This window comes from Microdochium trichocladiopsis (assembly GCF_020744255.1).
Source record: "Microdochium trichocladiopsis strain MPI-CAGE-CH-0230 chromosome Unknown B0I36scaffold_1, whole genome shotgun sequence".
NCBI lineage: Eukaryota > Fungi > Ascomycota > Sordariomycetes > Xylariales > Microdochiaceae > Microdochium > Microdochium trichocladiopsis.
The window spans coordinates 5,382,563-5,405,223 of NW_025763544.1; the positions used below are offsets into that span (position 1 = coordinate 5,382,563).

General features: G+C 57.1%; 8 protein-coding genes across 8 annotated transcripts; 4 read left to right on the forward strand and 4 right to left on the reverse strand.

Annotated features, from left to right (window-relative positions):
- The first annotated feature begins 267 nt into the window (after window positions 1–267).
- On the forward strand, window positions 268–2,197 carry B0I36DRAFT_21971 (uncharacterized protein). The gene is made up of 2 exons (XM_046149016.1): window positions 268–1,627; window positions 1,954–2,197. Exons 1-2 carry the CDS (start codon window positions 517–519, stop codon window positions 2,034–2,036), a joined length of 1,194 nt encoding a protein of 397 aa, XP_046019378.1. The 5' UTR covers window positions 268–516; the 3' UTR covers window positions 2,037–2,197.
- Window positions 2,198–2,717: 520 nt separating this feature from the next.
- Window positions 2,718–5,037, reverse strand: B0I36DRAFT_282194 (NOL1/NOP2/sun domain protein). Its single transcript, XM_046151504.1, has 2 exons — window positions 4,758–5,037; window positions 2,718–4,688 (listed from the first exon to the last, which is right to left on the reverse strand). The coding sequence occupies exons 1-2, from the start codon at window positions 4,956–4,958 to the stop codon at window positions 3,006–3,008; spliced, it is 1,884 nt and encodes a 627-aa protein (XP_046019379.1). The 5' UTR covers window positions 4,959–5,037; the 3' UTR covers window positions 2,718–3,005.
- A 606-nt stretch (window positions 5,038–5,643) lies between these two features.
- Window positions 5,644–7,541, forward strand: B0I36DRAFT_392245 (uncharacterized protein; the record flags this gene model as incomplete). The annotated part of the gene is made up of 3 exons (XM_046161430.1): window positions 5,644–5,672; window positions 5,905–6,046; window positions 6,114–7,541. 3 exons carry the CDS (start codon window positions 5,644–5,646, stop codon window positions 7,539–7,541), a joined length of 1,599 nt encoding a protein of 532 aa, XP_046019380.1.
- A 2,834-nt stretch (window positions 7,542–10,375) lies between these two features.
- B0I36DRAFT_234306 (major facilitator superfamily transporter) lies at window positions 10,376–12,161 on the forward strand (the record flags this gene model as incomplete). The annotated part of the gene is made up of 2 exons (XM_046149295.1): window positions 10,376–11,792; window positions 11,863–12,161. The coding sequence occupies 2 exons, from the start codon at window positions 10,376–10,378 to the stop codon at window positions 12,159–12,161; spliced, it is 1,716 nt and encodes a 571-aa protein (XP_046019381.1).
- A 611-nt stretch (window positions 12,162–12,772) lies between these two features.
- Window positions 12,773–15,304, reverse strand: B0I36DRAFT_312591 (uncharacterized protein). The gene is made up of 4 exons (XM_046152524.1): window positions 14,753–15,304; window positions 14,248–14,461; window positions 13,511–14,105; window positions 12,773–13,337 (listed from the first exon to the last, which is right to left on the reverse strand). The coding sequence occupies exons 1-4, from the start codon at window positions 14,889–14,891 to the stop codon at window positions 12,810–12,812; spliced, it is 1,476 nt and encodes a 491-aa protein (XP_046019382.1). The 5' UTR covers window positions 14,892–15,304; the 3' UTR covers window positions 12,773–12,809.
- A 49-nt stretch (window positions 15,305–15,353) lies between these two features.
- On the reverse strand, window positions 15,354–16,699 carry B0I36DRAFT_380116 (parasitic phase-specific protein PSP-1; the record flags this gene model as incomplete). The annotated part of the gene is made up of 3 exons (XM_046160803.1): window positions 15,354–16,087; window positions 16,162–16,327; window positions 16,408–16,699. The coding sequence occupies 3 exons, from the start codon at window positions 16,697–16,699 to the stop codon at window positions 15,547–15,549; spliced, it is 999 nt and encodes a 332-aa protein (XP_046019383.1). The 3' UTR covers window positions 15,354–15,546.
- Window positions 16,700–18,535: 1,836 nt separating this feature from the next.
- On the forward strand, window positions 18,536–19,317 carry B0I36DRAFT_312596 (uncharacterized protein). Its single transcript, XM_046152525.1, has one exon. The coding sequence runs from the start codon at window positions 18,786–18,788 to the stop codon at window positions 19,239–19,241; it is 456 nt and encodes a 151-aa protein (XP_046019384.1). The 5' UTR covers window positions 18,536–18,785; the 3' UTR covers window positions 19,242–19,317.
- B0I36DRAFT_312597 (uncharacterized protein) lies at window positions 19,235–20,566 on the reverse strand. The gene is made up of 2 exons (XM_046152526.1): window positions 19,682–20,566; window positions 19,235–19,619 (listed from the first exon to the last, which is right to left on the reverse strand). Exons 1-2 carry the CDS (start codon window positions 20,278–20,280, stop codon window positions 19,517–19,519), a joined length of 702 nt encoding a protein of 233 aa, XP_046019385.1. The 5' UTR covers window positions 20,281–20,566; the 3' UTR covers window positions 19,235–19,516.
- Window positions 20,567–22,661: the final 2,095 nt, after the last annotated feature.

Here is a 22,661-nt window from a genome sequence, read left to right on the forward strand (position 1 = left end):
CGGGCCCGCGCGCATAGCCAGACCAGTCTTTGCGGCTCTAGCAGGCAGTTACATGGGACGGGTGGGCAATGACTGGGTCGGGTTGATCCTTGCTGGTGGGTGCTTTGTCGCCACTCGTTTATATCTCTGCTCGTGTTTCCCTCCTGGGATCAGCACTTCCCTCGCCTTCTGGGTTCCTATATACCACCATCTGCTCTTCTTCGATCCGGAGTCGCAACTTGGCTTTGCTGCTTCACCATTCCTTCCTTCAACCGCCGCTCTTCAGCACTCACTCCGCCGGCCGAGTCCGTCCTGTCTTTATTCCCAGCCAAAGCATCCAAGCAGTCTTGCTTCCTGCCGACCTGGAAACCCACCTTCTTTATTCTCCTCTGGTAGAAGAAACAGCACACAACAGTGTCTTGCACCATTGCACAAAGTTCGCCTTGTCCCATCTTTCAGGTGCTCTGGTATCACCTCACGCATAAGCTCTTCTCTCTGCTATAGACAGCCCAAGATACCCTTTGACGATCATTCATCATGAAGACCGCCAGCATCCTCAGCACCTTTGCCGCCGTGGCCGCGGCTTCCCACGACTCCTCTACCTTCGCTGTCCTGCGCTTCAATGGCCAGAAGCCTCTGACTGAGGGCCGCATGGACCCCATTGTCAACCCCGGCACTGCCTCGAAGCACTACCACATGATCCAGGGTGGTGATGCCTTCTCTCTCAACGTCGAGGGCGACCAGCTGCTCAAGAACGGCAAGTGCACCACTGCCAAGATCGCCCGCGACTTCAGCAACTACTGGGTCCCCCAGCTTTTCTTCGCCAAGGACGGCAACTACCAGAAGGTCCCGGTGTTCTACATGAACGTCTACTACTTCTTCCAGAAGACCCACGACGACTTGGTCGCCTTCCCTCCTGGCCTCAAGATCCTCGTCGGTGACGCTGACAAGCGCACTCCTCCCGCTGGCTCAGGCGTCCAGCTCAACCCTGACCAGCCTGGCTTCAACAACATCCAGTTCACTTGCCCTGCCTCGGACTACAACGTCCCCGCCTATCCTCCGGGATCAGACGGCAGCACTGCTGGTATCCAGGACCCCCAGAACAAGGGCGCCGGTGTTGGCTTCCCCACCAAGAAGTGCAACGGTTATGCTTCGCCTCTCCGCCAGGATCTCCACTTCCCCTCTTGCTACAACCCCAAGGCTGGCCTCGATGACTACAAGAACAACATGGCTTGGCCCAAGGATGCTGGCAACGGCTACATGGACTGCCCTGAGGGTTACATCCACGTGCCCCACCTCTTCTACGAGGTCTACTGGAACACCCCCGAGTTCGATGACCAGTGGACTGAGGATGGCAAGACCCAGCCCTTTGTCTTCTCCAACGGTGACACAACTGGCTTCAGCTCCCACGCCGATTTCGTCTCCGGCTGGGACACCAACACCCTCCAGGCCATCATCGACACTTGCGACGCTGGCACGCGCGGCATGGACACTTGCCCTCAGATTCCCGGCGGCCTCAGCACCGACAACAGCTGCAACATTGCGCCTCAGATTGTCGAGCCGGTCAACTACCTCACTTCCTCCCTGTTCCAGAAGTTCAGCGCCCTTCCCAACAACCTCTCACTTTCTGGCTGGTCCTTTGGCGCCGGTGCTTCCAACGGTGGCAGCTCCAGCGGTGGCAGCTCCAGTGGTGGTTCCCAGGGAAGTGGCAGCAGCTCCGCCGCTGCCTCTCCGCTTCCTACTTCCACCAAAACCCCTGCCGCTGCTTCTTCCTCTTCTTCTGCTGCTCCTGTGGCCACTGATCTCCCTGCCGATGTGCCCAGCGCCCCGATCTTTGTCGAGAACCCAGTCGTGAGCGAGCCCGCCGTCGCCACCCCTGCTGCTCCCTCTCCTGCTGAGGACGAGTACGTCTCGACTGTTTGGGATATCGTCACGGTGACTCAGACTTACACCGAGTATGTCACTGCCACCGAGGCTCCTCAGCGTCGCGCCGCCCAGCACGGCCACATTGCCCGCCACAAGCACAACGGCTTTGCCGCTCGCCGCTAAATGGCTGATGTGCCCGCACTGGCCCAGACGGTCTCAATGGCCCGCCTTCTTTTGAGGCCATAGGATCCGTCGAGGGTTGCCAATCTTACCATTCTTGTACACATACTTTTTAGACAAAGGGGTTCTGTTCACAATTAGGGAAGGGGGCGTCTTCACATTTGGGAGGCCAACCCCCTGCACAATTTTCTGGAGTATAAGAGGAATAAAACACGTTGTTTTGGATCATTGGATATCAAGGGGGACTACCTTCTGTTCGGCGCAGAGTTGAAGCTTATGATGACTCAGGAGGTCCAGGGAACCACCTTTCCTGGCCTACCTCACTTTATGGTTCAGAACAAATATAGGACTTTATGATCCTCTCTTTTTTTAAGTGCAGACGCTGGCATGTGGAAGTGATCACGATGTGTCTCGCTCACAACAAATATATTGAAGAGGTGCCATTCCAGTACCTTGGCATTTTCGATTCATATGTGAATGGTCCATGATGTGCAATTCCCTCTACCTCCGCCTGCGCAGCCTTTAGTAGACCTGGAAGTTTTCAGTCTGATATTTCCCGAGAAACGGGGTGAATGGACCAGCTGCCTGCATAACGTCGCTCGAGTTTCACGCTGCCAGATTGCCAAGATCATTACGGAACCAGCGCGGAACCTCGTCACATGATGCGTGCCATGGAGCAAGTGTATCGACAGATCTTCATCAAGAGCACCAGCATATATTCCGGCATTTCTTCGTTGAGATATATCTACAAGATGTCCTGGTCTATCTGAACAGTATCCAGGTGATTTTTCCGTCTTGAGATCACAGGCTTTGGAGTCGGAGCTTGTGGCCTGTTCATACCCTCTTTCGGACTGGGATCTTCGGGTAAGTTCCAAGGCGGGATGTGTGTGAAGACTTGGTCTTTGTTCTGCGTTGCTAGTCTATGCTTTGCCTCAGTTCGTGTCCAAGTGATTCCCGTGGTTGAATGGTGTTCCTCGATCCTAGTCGAAACCCGTCCACTCTTCTTCATCTTCGCCGTCCCCCTCTTCCTCGTTGGTGTCGCTGTCGCTACCATCGCTGCTGTCTTCTGAGCTTGACTCATTGGCTTGGTCTGCATTTGCTGCCTTGCTAGATGGCGGCTTGTTTTCCCCGTTAGCCCCCCTCGTTGGAAGCTCTTGGGTGGTGGCCTCGCTGCTCTTGAGTGTCGGCATGCCAGCCATATCCCGTACGATACGTCCATTGTCGTCACGTACGTACGGGCCATCGTCAAGGCTCGCCGCCTCCGCCTCTCCGCCGTCCTCGTCACGGACGAACCCAGCCACGAAGAAGCCCATCACGCCATGCCCATCGTCCTTATAGGAGCGTATGCACGCGTCCGCGATGATCTTGTCGGTATCACCCCGGCCGCTGCCGCTGGCGTTGCCCGTCTCGACACCGCGGACAGGCCACTCGCGCATCCCCATGACTTGCTCGTCGCGCCGCATAACCCGCCACCCGCGCCTCCGCGCGACCTCAGACTGCAGGACCTTGTGCACCACGTCCTCGTTCTCCTCGCGGTGCACGGAGCACGTCGAGTACGTGACGCGGCGGGCCGCGGGGAACTCGAGCGCGTGCAGGATCAGGACGAGCTGGAACCCAGACAGAGACTCGAGGCGCTTTTGGAGCTCCTGTTCGGACGAGATGACGGTCTCCTTGCCGTCGTCGTCGACCATGGTGCGCTGCTCTACTTCTTGCTGGGCGGCGGCTTCTTTCGTGGAAATCCTGTCGGTCTTTTCTTCACGCTTGCGCTTCTTATTATTGCCTGTGCTAGGTGGTGTGTTTTGTGGTTTCGAGGATGGCTTGCTGTTGTTTTTGCTGGCAGTGCCGTTCGGACTTTGTGGCAGGTGTACTGTGGGCATGCTGTCCCTGCCAACGATGCCGCTGCCAGAACAACTCGGATCGAGCAGCAGACAAGTGACGTTGTTGTAGAGCGGCGAGAACGGGTCGACCTTGAGAAAGTCCTGCCCGAAGCTCATTCGCACGATCCCGTCGCCGCCTGCGATGCGGACCATCTTCTCCAGCGTGCGTGAGCGGTACTTGTCCTTCTCAAACGCGAATACTTTCTGTATGCACTCCTCGCCCTCGGCGACACGGCTGTTGACGATGGCTGCGACGTGGGTCGTCTTGTTGCCTGGGGCTGAGCACGAGTCAATCACGTCGCCCATGAGGGGGTCGAGGAGGTATGCTGGGAAACATGATGCCTTGTCCTGCAAGATGATCTCGCCGTTTTTGTACGCGTCTGTCTTGTGGACCTCGAAGGCTGGGGAAATGGCCACGAGGTTGGGGACGTGGGCATCGAGGTATAGATTTCGACCTGGAGTGGAAGTGACCTCTTTGATGGTTTGAACCCTGTTGAAGCTCTTGAACGTCGTGTCGAGCTGATCCTCAAGCGTTGACCTGATGGTGTTGACCCGGACCCAGCGGGGGTATGCGCCCGTGGCCTCCAGGTACTCAGCCGTGACCTGGTCTCGGAGCTGCTCAAGGCTGGCGGCCCTCCTTCGTATCCTGGCGCGGGTGAGTTCTGAGCTCAGGCGGGCCTTGTGGCGCTCTATGGAGGCGCGGAGTCCATGAGTGGCAGGCAAAGCGATCCCACCTTTTGAGATGAGGAAGTCATGGACGAGCAGCAACGCCAGCACCGGAGAGAGCTACGCGAGCGGGTTAGCATGCACTGTCCAAAATGAAATCGTGGGATGTAGGTGAGTCAAATCATGTACCTTGCGCTCATGCCGTAGCAGGTCGGCCGCTTCGATGACCTCCTTGAGCACTGCACTCCATTTGCAGGACTCGAGGGCGAGGGCATATATCTGCTGCTGGGGCGCCTTCAGGGACTTGTTGCTGAAGATGCGGGTTTTGAGGTTGCCGCCTGTCGATGACGGCTGAGACAGGATCTCGGCTGTCTCGTGGTACAACGACATCTTCGGGCACTTGACCGATCTGAGCTGCACTCCCACCCCTTAGAAATGTGATTTTGAAAAGCCGGCACTGCTGTGAAGCTTGGACGTGCAGCATGCTTGACTTGATGATGGAAGTTTTCGACAGGGCAGGGGCTGAAGCCGACCCACTTGGTCCTGGTTAAGCCAATCAGAGGCCAGGCCCCATGACTTCAACTGTGCTCACGGCAGCGTGTGTATAAGCCCAAACAACCTTCTTCGCCATGGGATTGTTGGTATCAGCTTCATTTCGCGAGGATTTGATATGGCGCTGTTATGCATATGTGGTGCAGGTCTACTCTTCTTGCTGGGTTCGAGGCGGCTATGCGACTTCAGATTGCCGCGTACTTTCTTCGTCTGTGGTCTTGCTCTTTTGACTTCTATTCGGGTGTAGACGTGAACGGTTCTGAGCAATCACAGGCAATATGACTAAAATGCAAACTTGGAATCTTTTCAAGCTCTGACATCTCTCTTTTTAGTCGCGGTCGTGATGGGCACGGTGCACATCGAGGACGAGCATTTTGTGGACCAAGTCGCTCTTTCCGTGTAAGCCAGCTCCTGCTCGGCCAATGCCTTCCTTCGCCCGGGAGCCGTGACTGCCGTTCACAGTGAACTCCAGGCATTTTCTCAACCAGTTTCTGGTGCAGGACCTTCGTTTGGACATGCGAAGATGGATCACGCCGCCGATCAGCCTCACAGGTAGGACAAAACATCCCAGCACGGCAAACTCATCGTGGTAAGTCACCCAACGGACGCCATCCTCTTCCGCCCATGTGCTTTCATCCTTGAAATCAAGCACCAGCTTGTACAGGCTGCGCCTTTTGGAGCCAAACGCTGACCTTTGTAGCCACGAGACAGCACTCTCTTTTGCCGATGCGACCAAAGTCTGTGCCTGCCTCGTGGAAATCTGAACACCACCGCCAGCTTGTAGGCCAAACCACATCACCATCTCCTCAGATGACTCGGGTTCAGCAAAAATGAGCGTCCTCCTCCGCGATGGTGGCCATCCGATGGCGGAGATGACACGTCGTAACTATGACTCGTGTCTCTTCTTGAAGAAGCTTCCCCTGGAGGTAAGTCGTTGCATTGACATTGGTCAATATGCGTGTTTCGTAATTAACATCACAACCTTACGAGCAGCTTCGCATTATGATCTACGAGTTGGCTCTCACTCATTCTACGGACATCGTCCCGCAGCAGGTCACCAAGTACTCGTTCAAGTTTAGCTGGGGCGCCTCTAAATCCAGCTTGTTCAAGATCGCTCCTGGGAAGTCGGAGTTGCACCCCTGGTCTTTTGGAGATCCTCTCACAATCTCCCAACTTGAGCAAACATGCTTTAGCATATCACAAGACTTGACCCTCCACCCCATTTTCTATCGGGTAAACACCTTTCGATTCAACAAGGCAACCGAGCTGCTTCGGTATCTTGCAGCTATTACACCACAGAGACGACGGAACATCCGCGCAATCACACTCGACATAAAAATGAACGGAGTGGGTTGGTGCTTCAGTCTGCGTTACCATTACGACTGGCTATATTGCATGGACCACGTCGTGCTCCTTAGTCAATGTGAAAGCCTGAGGCGTCTTAGTATCATTGTCGATGTCCGGTACTATCACGGGTGGTTTTATAGCCGCCACTATCGCCCGCAGTTGAGCAATGTCCTTGAATCTATGGGCGCTTTGCTCAAACGTGTCAAGGAAACCACTACCTCTCCCACTGGAAGCCCGTCTTTCTTCGACTTACCGAGCGCGGCTCTCTTTCTCCGACTTTCCGATCAGTTGGTTGTGCAGCCGACTACCCTGACGCACAGCATTGTACCGATCTCCATCGACTCAGCCTTTGGGTATGACAGCTTGGACATGTTCTCATCAGCCATACTTCAAGATGAAGCCTTTCAGTCACAATGTCGGGAATTCAGCAAGGTGATATCAGACGAGGAAGCTCTTGCATTCCGGCGATTTTCCGACTCCAGGAGCCTTATAACAACTGAGGCCATCATGCAAGCCACAACCCGGGCTAAAATTGACATGCCTGGACACCTTCGCGCCAAAGGAGCCATCATCGATCGCGCAGAAGGACCGATCGCGCTCCGTACCCGAAGTTCGACGGTTCAAAAGTATGATGTTGACGAGCTTGGGCTCTTCAAACATCGGTATCCAAAGTACAGTACCGACGAATTCCTACTTTGGGGCTTCTCTGTAAAAGGACTTCGATGGAGTGGTTCTGAGATCGAGTTTCACGCAGTCTTCGAGTCCTCTATTCGAAAACGAGAACCATCTTGGGAACTGCTTCATGTGCTGCCAAAAAGCAGCAGTTACGGCTGTGGGAAGATTGCCAGATTCTACTATGATACAATTAACCAAAGCAGGGCGACGCGTGGGGCCAGTCCAAAGCTTGCGCAGCTCAAGAGCATGCCGAGTCCTGACGCAGTCATCGCTGTATGCCACGGGGCCGCCCCGAAACGTTGGGTCAGTCTACAAAAGAATTTTCTGAAGGCTATTGCTCGCGGCGAGAGATTCGAGAGAAGCAACCGTACCAAGGATGGGCGAAAGGCTGATGTTTGATCAGTGATGTGTGTCCAGTGGTAGTTGAGGATACACGAATTAGCATGATTGGAAGATCTTGGGGTGCCGGGACAGAAATATTGCCAGTGTCAAAGACAAAGCATGTTGCTATACGTTGAAGTCTACATTTCAAGCAAAACGATCGCCATGGCCTCAAAGAAGGCCTTTCAATGGACGTGGTTTGGGGGCGAACGCAACAGTACCTAGGTAGCCATGAGTTGTAAGCACAGTCCTTGTGGTACCCTTGTTCCCGTTGTCGCGAGGACGGCCCCGGGGAGGCAGGAAGCTGGTACGCGCGGGGGCAAGAACCTGGTACCCAGGGGTTGGCGGCGTGCTGAGGTGCATCAAATCTCTACATTTCTATCATGAGACGGCTCCTTCGTGATTGAAGATGTTTGAAAGCCGATGGTGGCACTGCGCCCAACTTCTAGGCCTTCTGAAGGACTGCCATCATCACACATTGATGGAACGAGCCGACGAGGGCCGGCTGCATGTGCACGCTATAGATAGCCACGACAAGCGCCTGCATAGTCGTGGGGGGTTTGCAGGTACACAAAGATGCCCGCGACTAATACGGAACCGGTCTCAAAAAGATGCACGCACGTGGCAACGAAACGCGAGAAACCCAGGCCGGGTGCTGGAACGCATGAAAAGTCACGGGCCGTTATCAAGCAACACCCGAAACAGGGAATGGCATGTGAGTGCCGGGCGGGCCTTGGCCTTTTGGCAACGGCGAATTCTTTCCCGAGTCGGCATGGTGCGTAGCATTATGCCATGCTATGGCTGGCCTGAGCGAGCAACGGGTGTGGACGGGCCCTTGCGGGAAAAAAGTCTTGTCTGACGGCGGGCCCTGTTTCGAACGCCAGGTCCTTGTGCCATTGGGGCGTGGCGGCTCTGCGGGCGGCGGCCACTGATGGAAAACAAGATCAATGGGACCCAAAGACTTTTTGAGTCTCTTGTCAGATGGAGTTAAGCAGAGCTTTGCTCCGCAGAGATCGGATCCCGTATTGAGGGGGTTACCAAGATCGGGCTCAGATGCATGGAGATCCCGCGGTGCTTGGTAATGGCGTGCATTTGTCAGAACCGCTCGACAGCAACATGGTTGCAGCACGTGTGTATGTATGTGAGATTGAGCCTGGAAACCGGGCATGAAGCAATGGGATGCTGCACGGGATAGAGACGGGGGCATCGGGGTTGGGAGAGCCGGGGGCGCCGAAACCCAGGCGGCAAAGGGCCGGGCAGGGCTTGCTGGCGGCGGCGTGGCTTGGAGGGCCCTGCAAAGGGTGCGTTTAATTGTTCTGACAGGCCATTGTGTACGACGGGATTGAGAGAAGGGTGGCCGAGTCAGAAATGCCGGGTCAGAAACTGCGAATGGGCCAGGTCCACGAGTCAGCGGGTCCCCAGGTGGGAGAACCTTCCCAAGGGTTGGCAGGGAGGGCGGGCGGGTATCGGGTTTGGGGAAGACCCCGGGCTGGCAAACCCGAGCACACTTGCCCAAGTGAGGACGGCCGAGAAGCAGATTGGCTGGTGGGGGTCTCTGGCCAACCTGAGGGAGGGCGGCAGCGCTATCTGGCACCAGCTGGAAACGAGTCACGCCTGGGTTGCTGTGGCTCAGCCTGGAAACCCCATGGCGGTCCACCTGTTTCTCATTCTGGGCGAGGGCCGGCGGCAAAGGGCCGAGAGACTGGCCGGCGTGGCAGGAGGTGCGATGCAGCTCGCATCCAACGCAACGCAACAAGGAAGCTGCTGTGGCCGCCGTAGATTCGATCTGGTCGTGCATGCACCGGAAATACGCTACCTGATGAGTACGGAGTTCGGTCAAGTAAGTATCTTGTTGCTTCGTGCTGTGTAAGCCCAGGCCACAAATGAGGGCGAAGCAGAGGAAGGAGTGTGCAGACGTCGTATGGAAGGTGCAAGCGCCGAAGCAGTGCCAATGTCCGAGGGGTTCCGCAGTGGGCCGGGGAGCGGAACCCGGCGAGCCATGCTCGATGCCTGCGGTGCGTGCCTGCCCAGGATGGGGGAATGTTCCATTTGCGCATCCATGCTGTGCCAGGCCAGGCCAGCCCATGAAGTGAGCCGCCACAAATTGCTGCCGCCTGGAGTTGTTGTTGTCGTTGTCATCCCCTGCGAGACCCAGCATCGACACCCCAACACGTCAACTGTCGGCGGCAGGTCAACTGGTCTTGTGAGGTGGAGGGGTTGGCTCGTTGCATTTGTCATCCCGCGCTGGTGGGACAAGCACCGAAAAGGGAAAAGAAGGAAGGGAGGAAGCAATGCCGGACGGGTGAGGTGCCCGAGGTTGCGTCACGATCTCGCATTCGCGTCCTTAACGAGGCGGCTCAACTCTGCCTGCTGCACGGGCCCGGGTGGCCGAATTCCGACAGAGGCTTCCTGCGCTAGCTCAGGGTCAGAAGATGCGGAAACCAAAAGCTTTTGCCTGCCCGGGCGGGCAGCCACTCGGGCGGTGGCGGACTTAGCACGGGGCATTGGAGGCTCCGCCGGCTCGATGCAGGCTTGATTTCTAAGTGCGTCACTTCCCGATCAGGCGGCGGCCCAGCCAACATCACACCCTGCTCTGCCCGCCAATCCTGGCCTGGCCCGCCCCGAGGCAAGGAAACGGACCCTTCCGATATACTCGAACAGTCTCGGTGGAGATAGGCAATGTCCACACGCCGTTGCCAGATCCCCAAGCCTATATCATGGAGCCTCCCGGCCCCTAGTCGGTCTCATGGCCGCTCCCGTCCTCCCCTCTGACTGATCTGCATCATCCTCGACTACGCCATCCCCCCATCGTCACTCTCCTCCCCTTGACGACGACACCGACGATGACAATCATGGCCGCCGAGCAACCACAGTCCACGTCCGCCGCCTCGACGGCCCCGACCCGGAGCGGCTCGTCATCTTCCGCCTCCTCCGCCTCCTCCGCCACCCGCACCGAGCCTGAGGAGCAGCACCAGCGCGATGTCGAGTCTCTTGTGGCCTACGACCACTCGACTTACTTCTCCCGCCTCTTCGACCAGGCCGGCATGTCTCGCGCCGTCATTGAATACCAGTTCCCTGGTAAGGGCACCGAGGAAAACCCCTTCCTCGTCGACTTCATCCCCAACGACCCCAAGGATCCCATGGCTCTCCCCAACTGGAAGAAGTGGACATGGATGATGCTCCACGCCATGGCTGTCCTCGCCGTCACGTTTGTCTCCTCCGCCTACTCGGGCGCCTTCACCAGCTTGGTCATGGAGTTTCACGCCAGCACCACCGTCATCATCCTCGGTGTCAGCCTCTTCGTCCTTGGTTTCGCTCTGGGTCCTCTCATCTGGGCGCCCATGTCGGAGATCTATGGTCGCCAGTGGCTCTTCATTGGCACCATGGGTGCGCTTACTGCCTTCAACGCCGGTGCCGCTGGCGCTACAAACATCCACACCCTCATCATCCTGCGTTTCTTCGCCGGCACCATCGGCTCGTCCCCCCTCACCAACTCTGGTGGTCTTATTGCCGATGCCTTCACGCAGGCGCAGCGTGGCCTTGCCACTTCCATCTTTGCCGCCGCTCCTTTCCTGGGACCTGCTCTCGGCCCCATCGCTGGTGGTTTCCTGTCTGTCGACGCTGGTTGGCGCTGGGTCGAGGGCCTCATGGCCGCCTTCACTGGTGTCATGTGGATCATCATCTCCCTCACCGTGCCTGAGACTTACGCTCCTGTCATCCTGCAGAGACGTGCCGAGAAGCTCTCTGCCATTACTGGCAAGAAGTACATCTCCAAGCTCCAGGCTGGCAAGCCCGTCAAGACCATTGGGCAGACTTTCAAGACAGCGCTTGCTCGCCCCTGGGTCCTGCTCTTCCGCGAGCCCATCGTGCTGATCCTGTCTCTGTTCATGGCCATCCTGTACGGCACTCTCTACATGCTGTTTGCTGCCTTCCCCATCGTCTACCAGCAGGGACGTGGCTGGTCTCCCGGTGTTGGTGGCTTGGCCTTCCTCGGCGTTGCTGTTGGCATGATGGTTGCTGTTGGTTACACCATTTGGGACAACCGCAGATATGCCAAAATCTCTGACGCCCACGATGGTCTTGCCCCTCCCGAGGCCCGTCTCCCACCTGCGCTCATTGGTGCCGTCCTCCTTCCCGTTGGCATGTTCTGGTTCGCGTGGACCAACGGCCCAGAGGTTCACTTTATGGTCAGCATTACCGGCACTGCTTTCTTTGGCGCCGGCCTCGTTCTCCTGTTCCTCAGCTTGATGAACTATCTGATTGATACCTGTAAGTCTCCACTGCTGATTGAAGCCATTCCCATGTGATCACGCACGCATACTAACACTTCCTTCACCAGACGTCATCTTTGCTGCCTCGACTCTCGCGGCCAACGCCGTCATTCGCTCCTTGTTTGGCGCTGCGTTCCCGCTCTTCACCGGCACCATGTACACCAATCTCGGCATCCACTGGGCCAGCTCGATCCCGGCCTTCCTTGGCGTCGCCTGCTTGCCCTTCCCGTTCCTGTTCTACAAGTACGGCAAGTCCATCCGCCTCAAGTGCAGGTATGCGGCTGAGGCGGCCGAGTTCCTCGCCCAGCTGCGCGGAGCTCCTGTGTTGGTCCGCATCGAGAGCCAGGCTGAGAAGCCGGTGATGTAAAGGATGAACCATGGTGTCGCCTTTCCTCTCTCAAGTCTTTCCTTGCTTGCCCTCGTGTAAAAGGGCCTTTCTACATAATACTTGATACCCCTCATCATCATAGTCCCCATGGTGGGACATGGCGCAGGCCAGACCCATCGGACAGCTTTTACCATCACAACCACATTTTCTTAATCGTCATCTCAGCATCCTGGCACTTGGCTGCCACGGCATTGGGCATTTAGCGGATCCATTATTTTGGCATCATATCATTAGCATTGGGCGGTGTCTTTGCATAGAATTAGCCAGCAGATCATCATCTGTGGCTCAAAAGTGTCTTGATTTGGAATACAACACAACATCTGATACAAACACCAGCGTTGACCCTACAATATGTCCCTTGTGTGATCAGCACCTCACAAGAAGTACGCCGTTATGAATTCGAATAACTTGAGCGTCTTGAAGCCCTGCAACAGCGCTCAGCGCTCTTATGCCGACCAATCTCGAGCCTTGCCAGAGTCTAGCGTCGGGGACATGTTTCTTTCCATGGCAGAGTAGTAAGCGGTGGCGGGCCATTACACGAAACCCGATAGGGGAGGATATCAGTGCGATCTCGCCCGCGAACCTCGATAACCCCCCCCCCCCCCCCAATTCCCTCATGTTGCCCATTCACAACTCATCGTGCCTACCCCGATCCCCCTCGGCCTCTTTGCTCCTCTCCTGCTCGGCCAGGTACTCTGCTCGGCGCGCCGGGGGCCAGATCCAGTCGACGTCAGCCTCGCGATGGGGTTTCACGGCGCCGAGCTTGACCTTGAGGCCCCACCCCATGAGCTCCTTGACGGTGAACCCAGCGCCGGGCGGGTAGTGCCAGATGTTGCCGGACCAGAGCTGGACGAGCACGCCGACGGGGTTTCCGGGGGTCGCGACGGTCGCGCCTGTCTTCTTCTTCTCCTCCCTTCCCACTTCCCCTTCCTCCCTCCCATGCTCCTCGGCAACCCCCTTGACCGGGCTGGTATCATCATCACCATTATTATCGTGCAGCCCCAGCTGGCTCTGCAGCCGGGGGAACGCGAAGGGGTCCACGGTCACGATGGACAGCGAGTCGGCGTAGGTGATGGCGCTGCCGGAGAGCTGCTTGCGCAGGGCGGCGCGCTCGGCCTCGGTCGATGCAAAGATGTAGATTATTGGCTTTCCGCGCTGTGGGTTTTTTCTTTCTCGGTCAGCGTCCTCAGTGTGTTGGTTGGAAAAGGGGGGGCATGTCCTTTTTCTTTTCTGGGTGAAGGAGAAGATGGAGTAGTGGGGTTTCCAAGTCGGAAGGAAGCGAGAAAGAAAAGGTGGACAGAGAGAGAGAGAGAGACCAGACGACTCACGTTCAGATACTCGCCATGGTTTGCCGCCGTCAGCTCGCCAATGACCGGCCTAGTCGCGTCAACCACAAACTGCTCGAGCTGCTGCACAGTTGCGTCCCGCGCCGCCGCGCCCGACAGGGTCTTTGAGCTGTCCCCCTTTGCGCCGCCGGCGCCGCCGCTCAGCCACTTGTTCGTCTTGACATAAGGGTTGTTCTTGAGCACGCCCGCAGCGGCATCCTCTGCACTGCCCCCGCCGGTGCCCTCGGGGTTCTTCCAGCACTTGATCGCCGGCACGTGCGGGATGCCCTCAGCAGCGAGCACCTGTGAGGTCGGGTCGACCAGCTTCGCCATGGACACTCGCCCGCCGAGGGTCGTGCTTTCGGCGATGTAGGCCCAGTGCTCCTGCAGCAGACCGGCGGCAGCGGACTGGGTGGTGGTGAGGACGGTGCCGTCGCCACCGTCGTCGTCCTCGTTGTCGGATGAGGTGGTGGGCTCCGGCTTGGGCAAGAAGGCGACACAGGCGGCTTCGTCGGCAGTCTTGAAGACCGTCAGAGAGGACGACGTCAATTCTACTGTGGGAGTGGTGTGCTTTGCGCGGTTGATCCACTGGGTGATGCTGAGACCGGTTTGTGTCAGTCCCTCCAGCAGCAATACCAGCAGCAGAAGAAGAAGGAGCAGGAAGGAGGAGGAGGAGGAGGAGGAAGAGAAGGAAGAGTACGAGTAGCGGGAGAATAGAGCAAGGGAGGGCAAAAACATACGCTGAAGCCCTGCGCGGGCCGGGGTATACAGTCTTGAGCTGCCCCCGTTCGAGCATGGAGATGACGGGCAAGTTGGCCGGGTCGTCGACGCTCTGCGAGGAGCAGAGGACCGGCTGCTGCTCGCCCTGGGCCAGGCAGCCCACGCTTAGCAGCGGGACCGAGGTCTGTGTCTTGACCAAGTCCCATTCCTCCTTGAGGGCAGAGTTCCCGGGACTTTGCAAGCGTACGGTCAGCACCATCTTCGCCTTTCTCCCGAGGAAGTTGTGTTATGCTCTGCGGTAAAGAGTAGGTGTGGCGGGACTCACTCATCAGACTGTGTGTGTGATTCAGGGTCGTGGGTTTTGTTAGTTCACCTTTGATCACGACTGTGCGGGCGGTACAGGATGCAAGCTTACACGGAGGACTGGGTGTCACACCACGACAACGGTCAGTATTATAAGCCTGGTAGGAACACTGGTCGCGCATCTTTGCTTGGCATCGACCGTGACAGGACGGGGGTACATACATGCTACTACAGCAACATCGTGCGCCTGGACAGTCTGAGAAAAGGTGTCGTGATCAAGATGATCCCAAGCATGGGCCACCGAGCTGAACAAGAGCGCGACGGGCAGGCTTAGAAACCTGCCGGTTGTAGAGCGGACCATCGCGTGTCGCCGTGTTGTCGAGTCTCGAGTGGTCGTTACTGTTGTGAGTGCTCGCACCAATTACCGAGGTCCACTTTGGTCGAATCGTCTACGCCGTGGGTAAGGCTTTCTCGTGCTGTAAGTTCTCCTAGGCGCAAGTGCAGCTCTGCTGACCTTTATGCAGCTTATGAGAGACGGTGTACTTTGCGACGAATGGCTAGATGCAAAAGGGTTGGAGAAGAGAGGCCTCGTTGGCTGGGTGGTTGGGCGAGGCAACCTTGCCCTTGGGGACATGTGCATGCTTTAGATTCGACGGATCTGGGAACTTTGCGGTGGTCGACCCTTGCAACCTCGGAGCACCTCGACCAGGATACAGGGGTCAGAATGCGGAGAGGGGCAGTTGTGCCTGGCCCTCCTGCCAGGGGTGGTAATGGTCTGTAGGTAAATCTCGTTTGTGTGCTCGTCTGTTCTATCTTGGTATATGACGTAGAAGGAAATGCCATGTAATAATCATTGTGGGTGGTGTCCGACTTAGAATGCCCGCCTCATTGAGGACGCAAAGAGGCCCTTTGGGTTTGGATAATTGACCTTCCCATGATCAAGGGAAAGAAAGGACGCTCGCCACCCCGTCCCCAGCTCCATGTTTCCTCACTCAGAGCCATCTACAGAACTGTCCTCACACCTGCACCTTCTCAGCGCTTGCGTCGCTCGAACTGCCAGTCTCAACCCCCGCTCCGTCTGTCTGCTGGCCATTCCCGCGGAGTGTGGCCTTCAACCCCTTCTCCGGGGCGATGAACACAAAGCCCGGGTTGCCAACAAGGAGGCATGACACCGCCAGCACAATCAGGACACCCTCGAGCGCGATGAACAAGGGCTCGTTGGTCATCATCTTGCCAGTGTAGCCCTCGCGCAACTCTTCGACGCGGTAGATGCAGCGCGCGAGGATGAGCAGGATCGCCGCAGCCATGAAGCCGGTGAAGATCTTGAGGCGCTTGAGGTCTGGTCTGTCTCTTGCCGCTGGAGAGCTGCCATTTTCATTGCTGTTGTTAGTGTTGACGGAGGAGGGCGACTGCCTCTTGTGGGCGCGGAAATAGCGGATCAGATAGTCTGCGAACAGGACCGAGAAGATGAAGGTGATGACGACTTGGAAGATGAGGCCGGCGAGGGACAGCGGGACGGCAATGGTGCTTTGGCCTGAGCTCGTTGTGGAAAGTACTCTGCAGGAGAGCGTGGTCAGCGGCAGTGCTTGTGTTTTTGCTGTCAAGGTCCGGGGCATATTTGGGAAGCTCACCCGCCAACAGCCTGGAACACCAGCGCGATCACATCGCAACTGATGAAGATGGCATAGTACATTTTAGGCGGCAGTCTCGACAGGGAGACATCGAGGGACTCGACCACCATTGAGATTGTGACGTAAATGGCTGCCGTGTAGAAGACTGGTGCAGAGCCGATGCAAACTGTGAGGAGCAAAGGACACGGCACGTCAGCGGTTGTTCTCATTCTCTTGGCTGTAAGCGGGTAGGAGATGGGTACACACCAATCTGCAACATGAACCCGGCAAAGTTGAACGGGTTGTGGTACAGTATGATGCGGCCGGCATAGCCCAGAATCTCCTCGACGCAGCCCAGGGCCACGCAGATGGTAAACCACCAGCTGCGCCAGCGGAAGCCCAGGTAGATGTGGAAACACATGAGCAGGGAGTAGAGCGCGATGAAGGAGATGCTGGCGGCCATGGACGGTCGGTACTTGAAGATGGTCCATTCTAAAGGGCAAACGTCGAGGTTGCAATTGGACTTTGGCCCGAAGGGAATCAACGTTGGATGATCCATGGCGAGGATTATACTGGTTTTGTCGCCGTCGTCGGCGCAGGAGTGTCTAACAATACTTCTGTCGGTGAATGCGGTGTCATGCGAGGAGGACTACCCCTTGATGTACTGTTCAAAGACCACAACGACCTTGGGCGGCCTGTCACGTCTTTATAACCCCCAAGGGTCCAGTAAGGCATCGGTTGCTGGACTTGTCATGTCTCGAAATGACCCGATCCCAAGCACTCGCCGAAAATCGCCCAGAAGTCGATCTGTGCTGGGGTCTCCTGGCATCCGTTGACAGCCTCATCAGGGCTTGGCGGAGTGCCTTGAAGCGTCTTGGTGCCTGTACTACTTCCGAGTAGTGCCACACAACGCCGCACCTATCACTGCCTTCTTTATCCGAGATACGTCCTGCACAGCCTCAATTGGGATGCAGCAGCCTGGCTCAGTCCTGAATTGCCAGGATGCTCTGCTTGGATCAACCACACAGATGAGCAAGCAGCTGGCCTTCGTCATCCATTCTTGCGACCCTGCATCTGCGCCTCCCAAAACATCTCGAAACCATGAAGCCTCATGAGGCCGCGCTACTCGAGGGCATATGCCAAGCCTCCGCAAGACAGATGTTGACGACGAGACACACGCCCTGTGGCGAATCAGCATGGCGTTCGCATTCGCATGTGGTTTGACATGACAGGGGGTGGGCGTTGGCTAGCTTATGCCAAGCTTTTTAGTGCCCGCTGCGCTGCTGCTGCCGCTCGTCAAGCCTCTTGGGATGCGGTCATGATCTGGACATGGTCACGACAACAGACGAATCGACCTCTCTGTGCCCTGAATGCGAGTGCGAGCGGTTTTGTGCCTTTAATACTGCTGCCTGCGTGCCACTCAGAGTCCTGCCTGCCCATTTGACTTCTGCTCCCACAGTCCACTGCATCACTTATAACGCCCAGATGCTCTTGGCCGTTGGATTCGCATCGCTATCATCGAGGCAGTGCGATGGCCCTTGTTGTGCAGAAAAAATTCTGTCAACTGCCCGATCCTTCTCAGGCGTGCTCGAGGAGTCCACGAGACGGATTTCATACACGTGTTCGCTGCCAAAACATGCAGGTCTCGAATGGCGTCCGCCCTCCAGGCCACCACGAAACTCTATTTGTCAGGCGTACTCGAAAACGCTCTTGTCGATGTGTTCAAACAACAATACGCAGCTTTTGAATCCCCATAGAAGCGCAGAGTGCTGGCTGCAATCAAGGCTGTGTCGGCGAACAACAAAATGATAGAAAGAAGCATATCCCTGCCCACGACATGACCATCCCAATGCAGCCATCTGGCCGTCTTCCCACAGTCGCCGAGCTGTCCACGAGAGCTCGGTGAGCACAAAAACAGGCCTTCTTCTCTCTTCTAGCTCATGAAGGTCGCTCTCGTCTCCCTTCCATCTTGCTGTCGTTCTATATCCGCGCTGGTTCTCGAGGCTCCAATTTCCCACACAAGCACCATGTTGGACTGTATAAATGAATATTCGGGTGCCCTCGTCTGACTCATTGTCTGAACATCTCCCCACGTCATAGAGCTCGATGCTCTGGACTAGAAGGGCCAGGTCACGCAGTATGTAGCGGAGTACTGTCTGAGCGTTGTGGTCACAATCCGTGTTTGTGCAGACACAGAGTAATGTAGCATCGCGGAAGAACTACTTCGCAGAGGTCGCCGTCCGAAAGCTACTTGAATACTTAGGGCATACGATGGGAAGGGCGTCGTACAAGATGCAAACCCCCCCCCTCTCCAGAATAAAAAAAAAAGGTCTAAAAAGGAAGGATCATGCCACGAGCAATCATGCTAATAGAGTCGAACGGCCCATTAAAGACGACGAAAATGAGGTAAATTTGTTGCTACCGAGCGAAGAAAGGCAGACGTAAGAATAACTTTGATATCCTACACAAACGGCTAGTTCCCAGCTGGCATATGTATAGCGGGTCAAAATTTCCAGAACCCACCCGCTGAACAGAACAATAACGGAAGATTTCATTTAACTATGGTCCCAGATCCGGGGGCCGGGTCCATACAACAGCCGGCCAGCAGTGTGTCGGTTCCATGAGCTGTACTTCAAGAACAAACCATGCCTGGGGGCTCCGTTCGTCCTCGTGCTTTGCATACTGCCGAGTCAACCTTGGAGGCCCGGTCACAGACCTTGCTAGGCCCTCGTGGGTCGAAAAGGAGGGGCACATGTATCGCATCCGACAGGACAATCTCTCTGAAAATGACGGCGTTGTTTATCTTGTCTAGCTCGAAAGAAACATGGGTTTGTGAGCGGGGGAATGCGGAAATTAAGACGAACACTTCCGCGACACGTTTTCAGACTAGCGCCTGCGCCAAGGGGCATGGCCATGTGGCCGCCGTTTGTCTGACCCGCCGCTCTGGTCCAGCCACCATAAGGGTGCTAGAAAAAAGGGGAGCCTGTCTCAAGCCTCCTCTACCAAGGCGCTGGCCACCACGATGGAAATCAAGATATCAAAATCATGCACTTTGGACAGCAACTCACGTCACGCATAGAGAGAGCAAGCAAGATTGTTGAAAAGATATGGTTGAAATGCCCTTTGTCAAATGGCAGTTTGCAAATATGATACGGGAGAAATGGCGAGATATTGTCCATGTGGCACTCCCCGCCCATAGATACAATTAGAAGATTAGGTACAGGGTTGTATAAATCTGCGTCTCGAACGCGCCACTGGCATTCCTCCCCATTACAAAAAGCCTGCCATCAGCCGCCGAGACATTCCAAGGGGGTATCGGACGGACGCTCAACTCCAAGTCAAACCGCAGTCAACGCTCTCACAAGGGGAGATACGCTTAAGCGAGGAGGACAGCGGCAACACCGGCAGCAGCGGCGAGGAGGACAGAGCCAGCCATCTTGGGGGCACCGGCAACGGGGACGGTGGGGTAGGCGGGCGAACTGTTGATACCATGTTAGAATCGTTATACACGCACAGCCAGATATTTAGACAAGCAACTTACGAGGGAGTGGGGTAAGCGCCGGTAGAGAAGCCACCAGTGGGGTAGCCGGTAGGGCCAACGGGGTAGGTAGCAGCAGAGGTGGTGGGGTAGATGGTGACGGTCGAGTACGAGACGGTAGGGACGCAGGTCGAGTAGGTCACGACGGAGGTCGAGACACCCTCAGTGGGGTAGACGGGGTACTCGACGGGAGCGGACGAAGAGGGAGTCTCAACAGGGTACTCCTCGACGGGGGCGCTGGTGGAGACGCTGGTGGTCGAGTAGACGGGGTACTCGACGGGGGCGGAAGAGGAGGGAGTCACGACGGGGTACTCCTCAACGGGGGCGCTGCTGGAGACGCTCGCGGTCGAGTAGACGGGGTACTCGGCGGAGGAGGACGAGGCCGAGGACGAGGGGGTGACAACGGGGTACTCCTCGACGGGGGCGGTGGTGGACGACTCAACCGGGGCGGTGGAGGAGGTCTCGACGGGGTACTCAGGGTACGCCGCGACGGGAGTGGTGGTGGTGGTGGGCGCAGGCGCGACGGGGTAGGCGGGGTACTCGTGGTAGGCGGCCTTGGCGACGGCGGCACCAGCGAGGACGGCGACAGTAGCGAAACGCATTTTGATGGTTGTTTGGGGGGTTGGTTCTGTCGAAGAGACGAGAATTAAATATATGGGTGCTTAAAAGAGCGTGGTAGCGGCGAGGCTGTTTGGAGCGTGGTTGAAAGAATGGACGACCGAGGTCAGAGCTGTGAGTTATTGGCTGTTGGGCTGAGGAGGAAAGGGAAGAAAGAAGCTGTCCAGGTCGGGAGGACGAGGACGCATATTAATAGCCTCGAGAGCGTTGATCTGGGAAAGGAGCGCCTTGGGGAGGCGGCTTTGGGGGAGGCGCCGCCTCGGGCAAGCGTTGTGGAGCTTGATGAGCAGGCATCGTGACCCTGGGAAATTACCAGCGCCATCCTCGCGCGCGACCAGGTCCAACAGGGGCGTGACAAGCACTTTCGCGGTGGAGCATGCACTGCACAAAGGTGGGAGCCAGGTGAGCCACAGGTCCAGGGGCGTCGCCTGCCCACCATGTGCCGGCCAATTTCGCGGGCGAGGAAAGCCGCGCCGGGATGCTCGCTGGGGGCCGTGGATCCTGGTATCGTGGTCGGGTGGAGAATAAGGAGCGGTGGGCCCAAGCACCGCCTGTATGCACTCCATGCGAGGCCCATCTGGACGCTCGACACTCGCCTGCTCCACGCAATGCCATGGCGCACTCGATTCATGTCGGCATTGCCCTTGCCCGGAGGACCATGTATGATGAGCTGGACATTGAAGCACATGTGCAGTGTTGGATCTTGCGCGTAGGGACGGACCAAGTGCGAAGCTGTCGCTCCTGCCGTGCCTGTAGTCCTCATCAATGTTGTTGGGCTGCCAGATGTTGCGAGGCTACAAAGCGCCGTCACCATTGGCCTGCGAGCTCGTTTGAGGCGCCTAGCAGCCAACCAGTAGGATTGCTCGTTGCACCCTAATGCCGGTCGGAAAGGACATCGGCTTTGCAGTATTACTTGCTCGCTCACATTGCGGCTTATAGGAGTTCCTGGCCTGTGCGTCTCCTTAGTGCAGGCTTGCGTGGTGGACGAATCGATCTGTGAGTGGGCTTGTCAACCTGGAACAGCGCCGGACCCAGAGGTCCACGACCATGCCCAAGCCCGTCGACATCGTCTTTCCAAGAGAGGTACCGAAACGTGAAGTACCTACCGTGGCTCGGCGAGCAGCCCACCCATGCCAAGCATGAGTAGTGCCCATGATTGCGCCATCGCACCCAAAACGTGCGCGGAGCACAAGGGGAAAAAGCTTGCTACAGGAGGGGGGGAAAAGACGGGCCGGGCTTCGCATCCAGCCCAGCTGCCACGATTTTCCGAGAACAGTACATTTGCCGTCCAGATTGTGAGAAGGTCGGAACTGCAGGCCATTGTCGTCCACCGGGAAGTGAAGGGTGTCTCACGTATGCTTATGGATCATGAGTCTTCTAGGCTAGAAGGCGCAGAGCGGGCGGTGATCGAGTCCAAAACGACAAGCGCGCGCCACGCTGCGATGCTGTGATCTGGTCCAAGCCACCAGCATCATGCATAACGCCCCGTAGACGCACGCACAAGCCAGACATCTCACGCAGGGCCATGTACCACGCGCTGCCTCACTCGAGGACGCGTGCGCGCTGAGACGATTGTCGCCTCTTTCTTATTCAGCGCACCAGCGCCGCTTCGTCATCCCGGGGGGCCAGCCAACCAACCAGCAGCGGTTGAGCACTCACCTCAGCCACAGCTCATCGAGATACCGGGTAGCAAAGTACCTTGGCCTTTGCCGGACGCCTCTAGAACTCTCTGTGCTGGAGGCCGGAGCATAAGGCGAAATCAGAGCTCATTTGCCAGCCAATCTACTTGGTATGGTGTGCTCAGGGCCGCTGATCACTCCCACAGCACAGCCTACTGTGATGGCAGGTATCGCGTGCTCACTCCAAAGGGGTAAATTGTTGCCACTGGTGGAGGCAAATTGGGGGTGTGGGAGGCCCTGCCGCGCTAATGCAGGAACACAACGCCGCCGAAACGATGATCCAGGGGCTGCGCGCCACGATTGGTGTGCCCCTGCCGCAGTGCGCGCTGCCTTTCGCGTGCTGGGCGCCAAAACTCGAGCAATCCCAGCCCTGCATCGGGGCCTGGCCGCCGCCTGGCCTGAGCCCGAACCGGGCATCCAACGTTCGCCTGCCCCTTGTGGAAAGGCCCCCCGCCTGTACAGAGTCTGAGGCAAAGCCGGGTGTCTCCTCGCCTGGCTCGCTTCAGGCCCTTCGCCATCGACGAACAGAGCCTCCTGGCCCGATGAGCCATGCTAACTCGCAGACAGATCATCCATCCGCGCGCCGCGAACACGGTCCCGAGCAAGCGGGCAAGCTGGCTGGCTGGGTCAACTACGCCAAGTAGCTTCATAGAGCACTGAGCAAAGGCACTCGCCCTCCAGAGGCC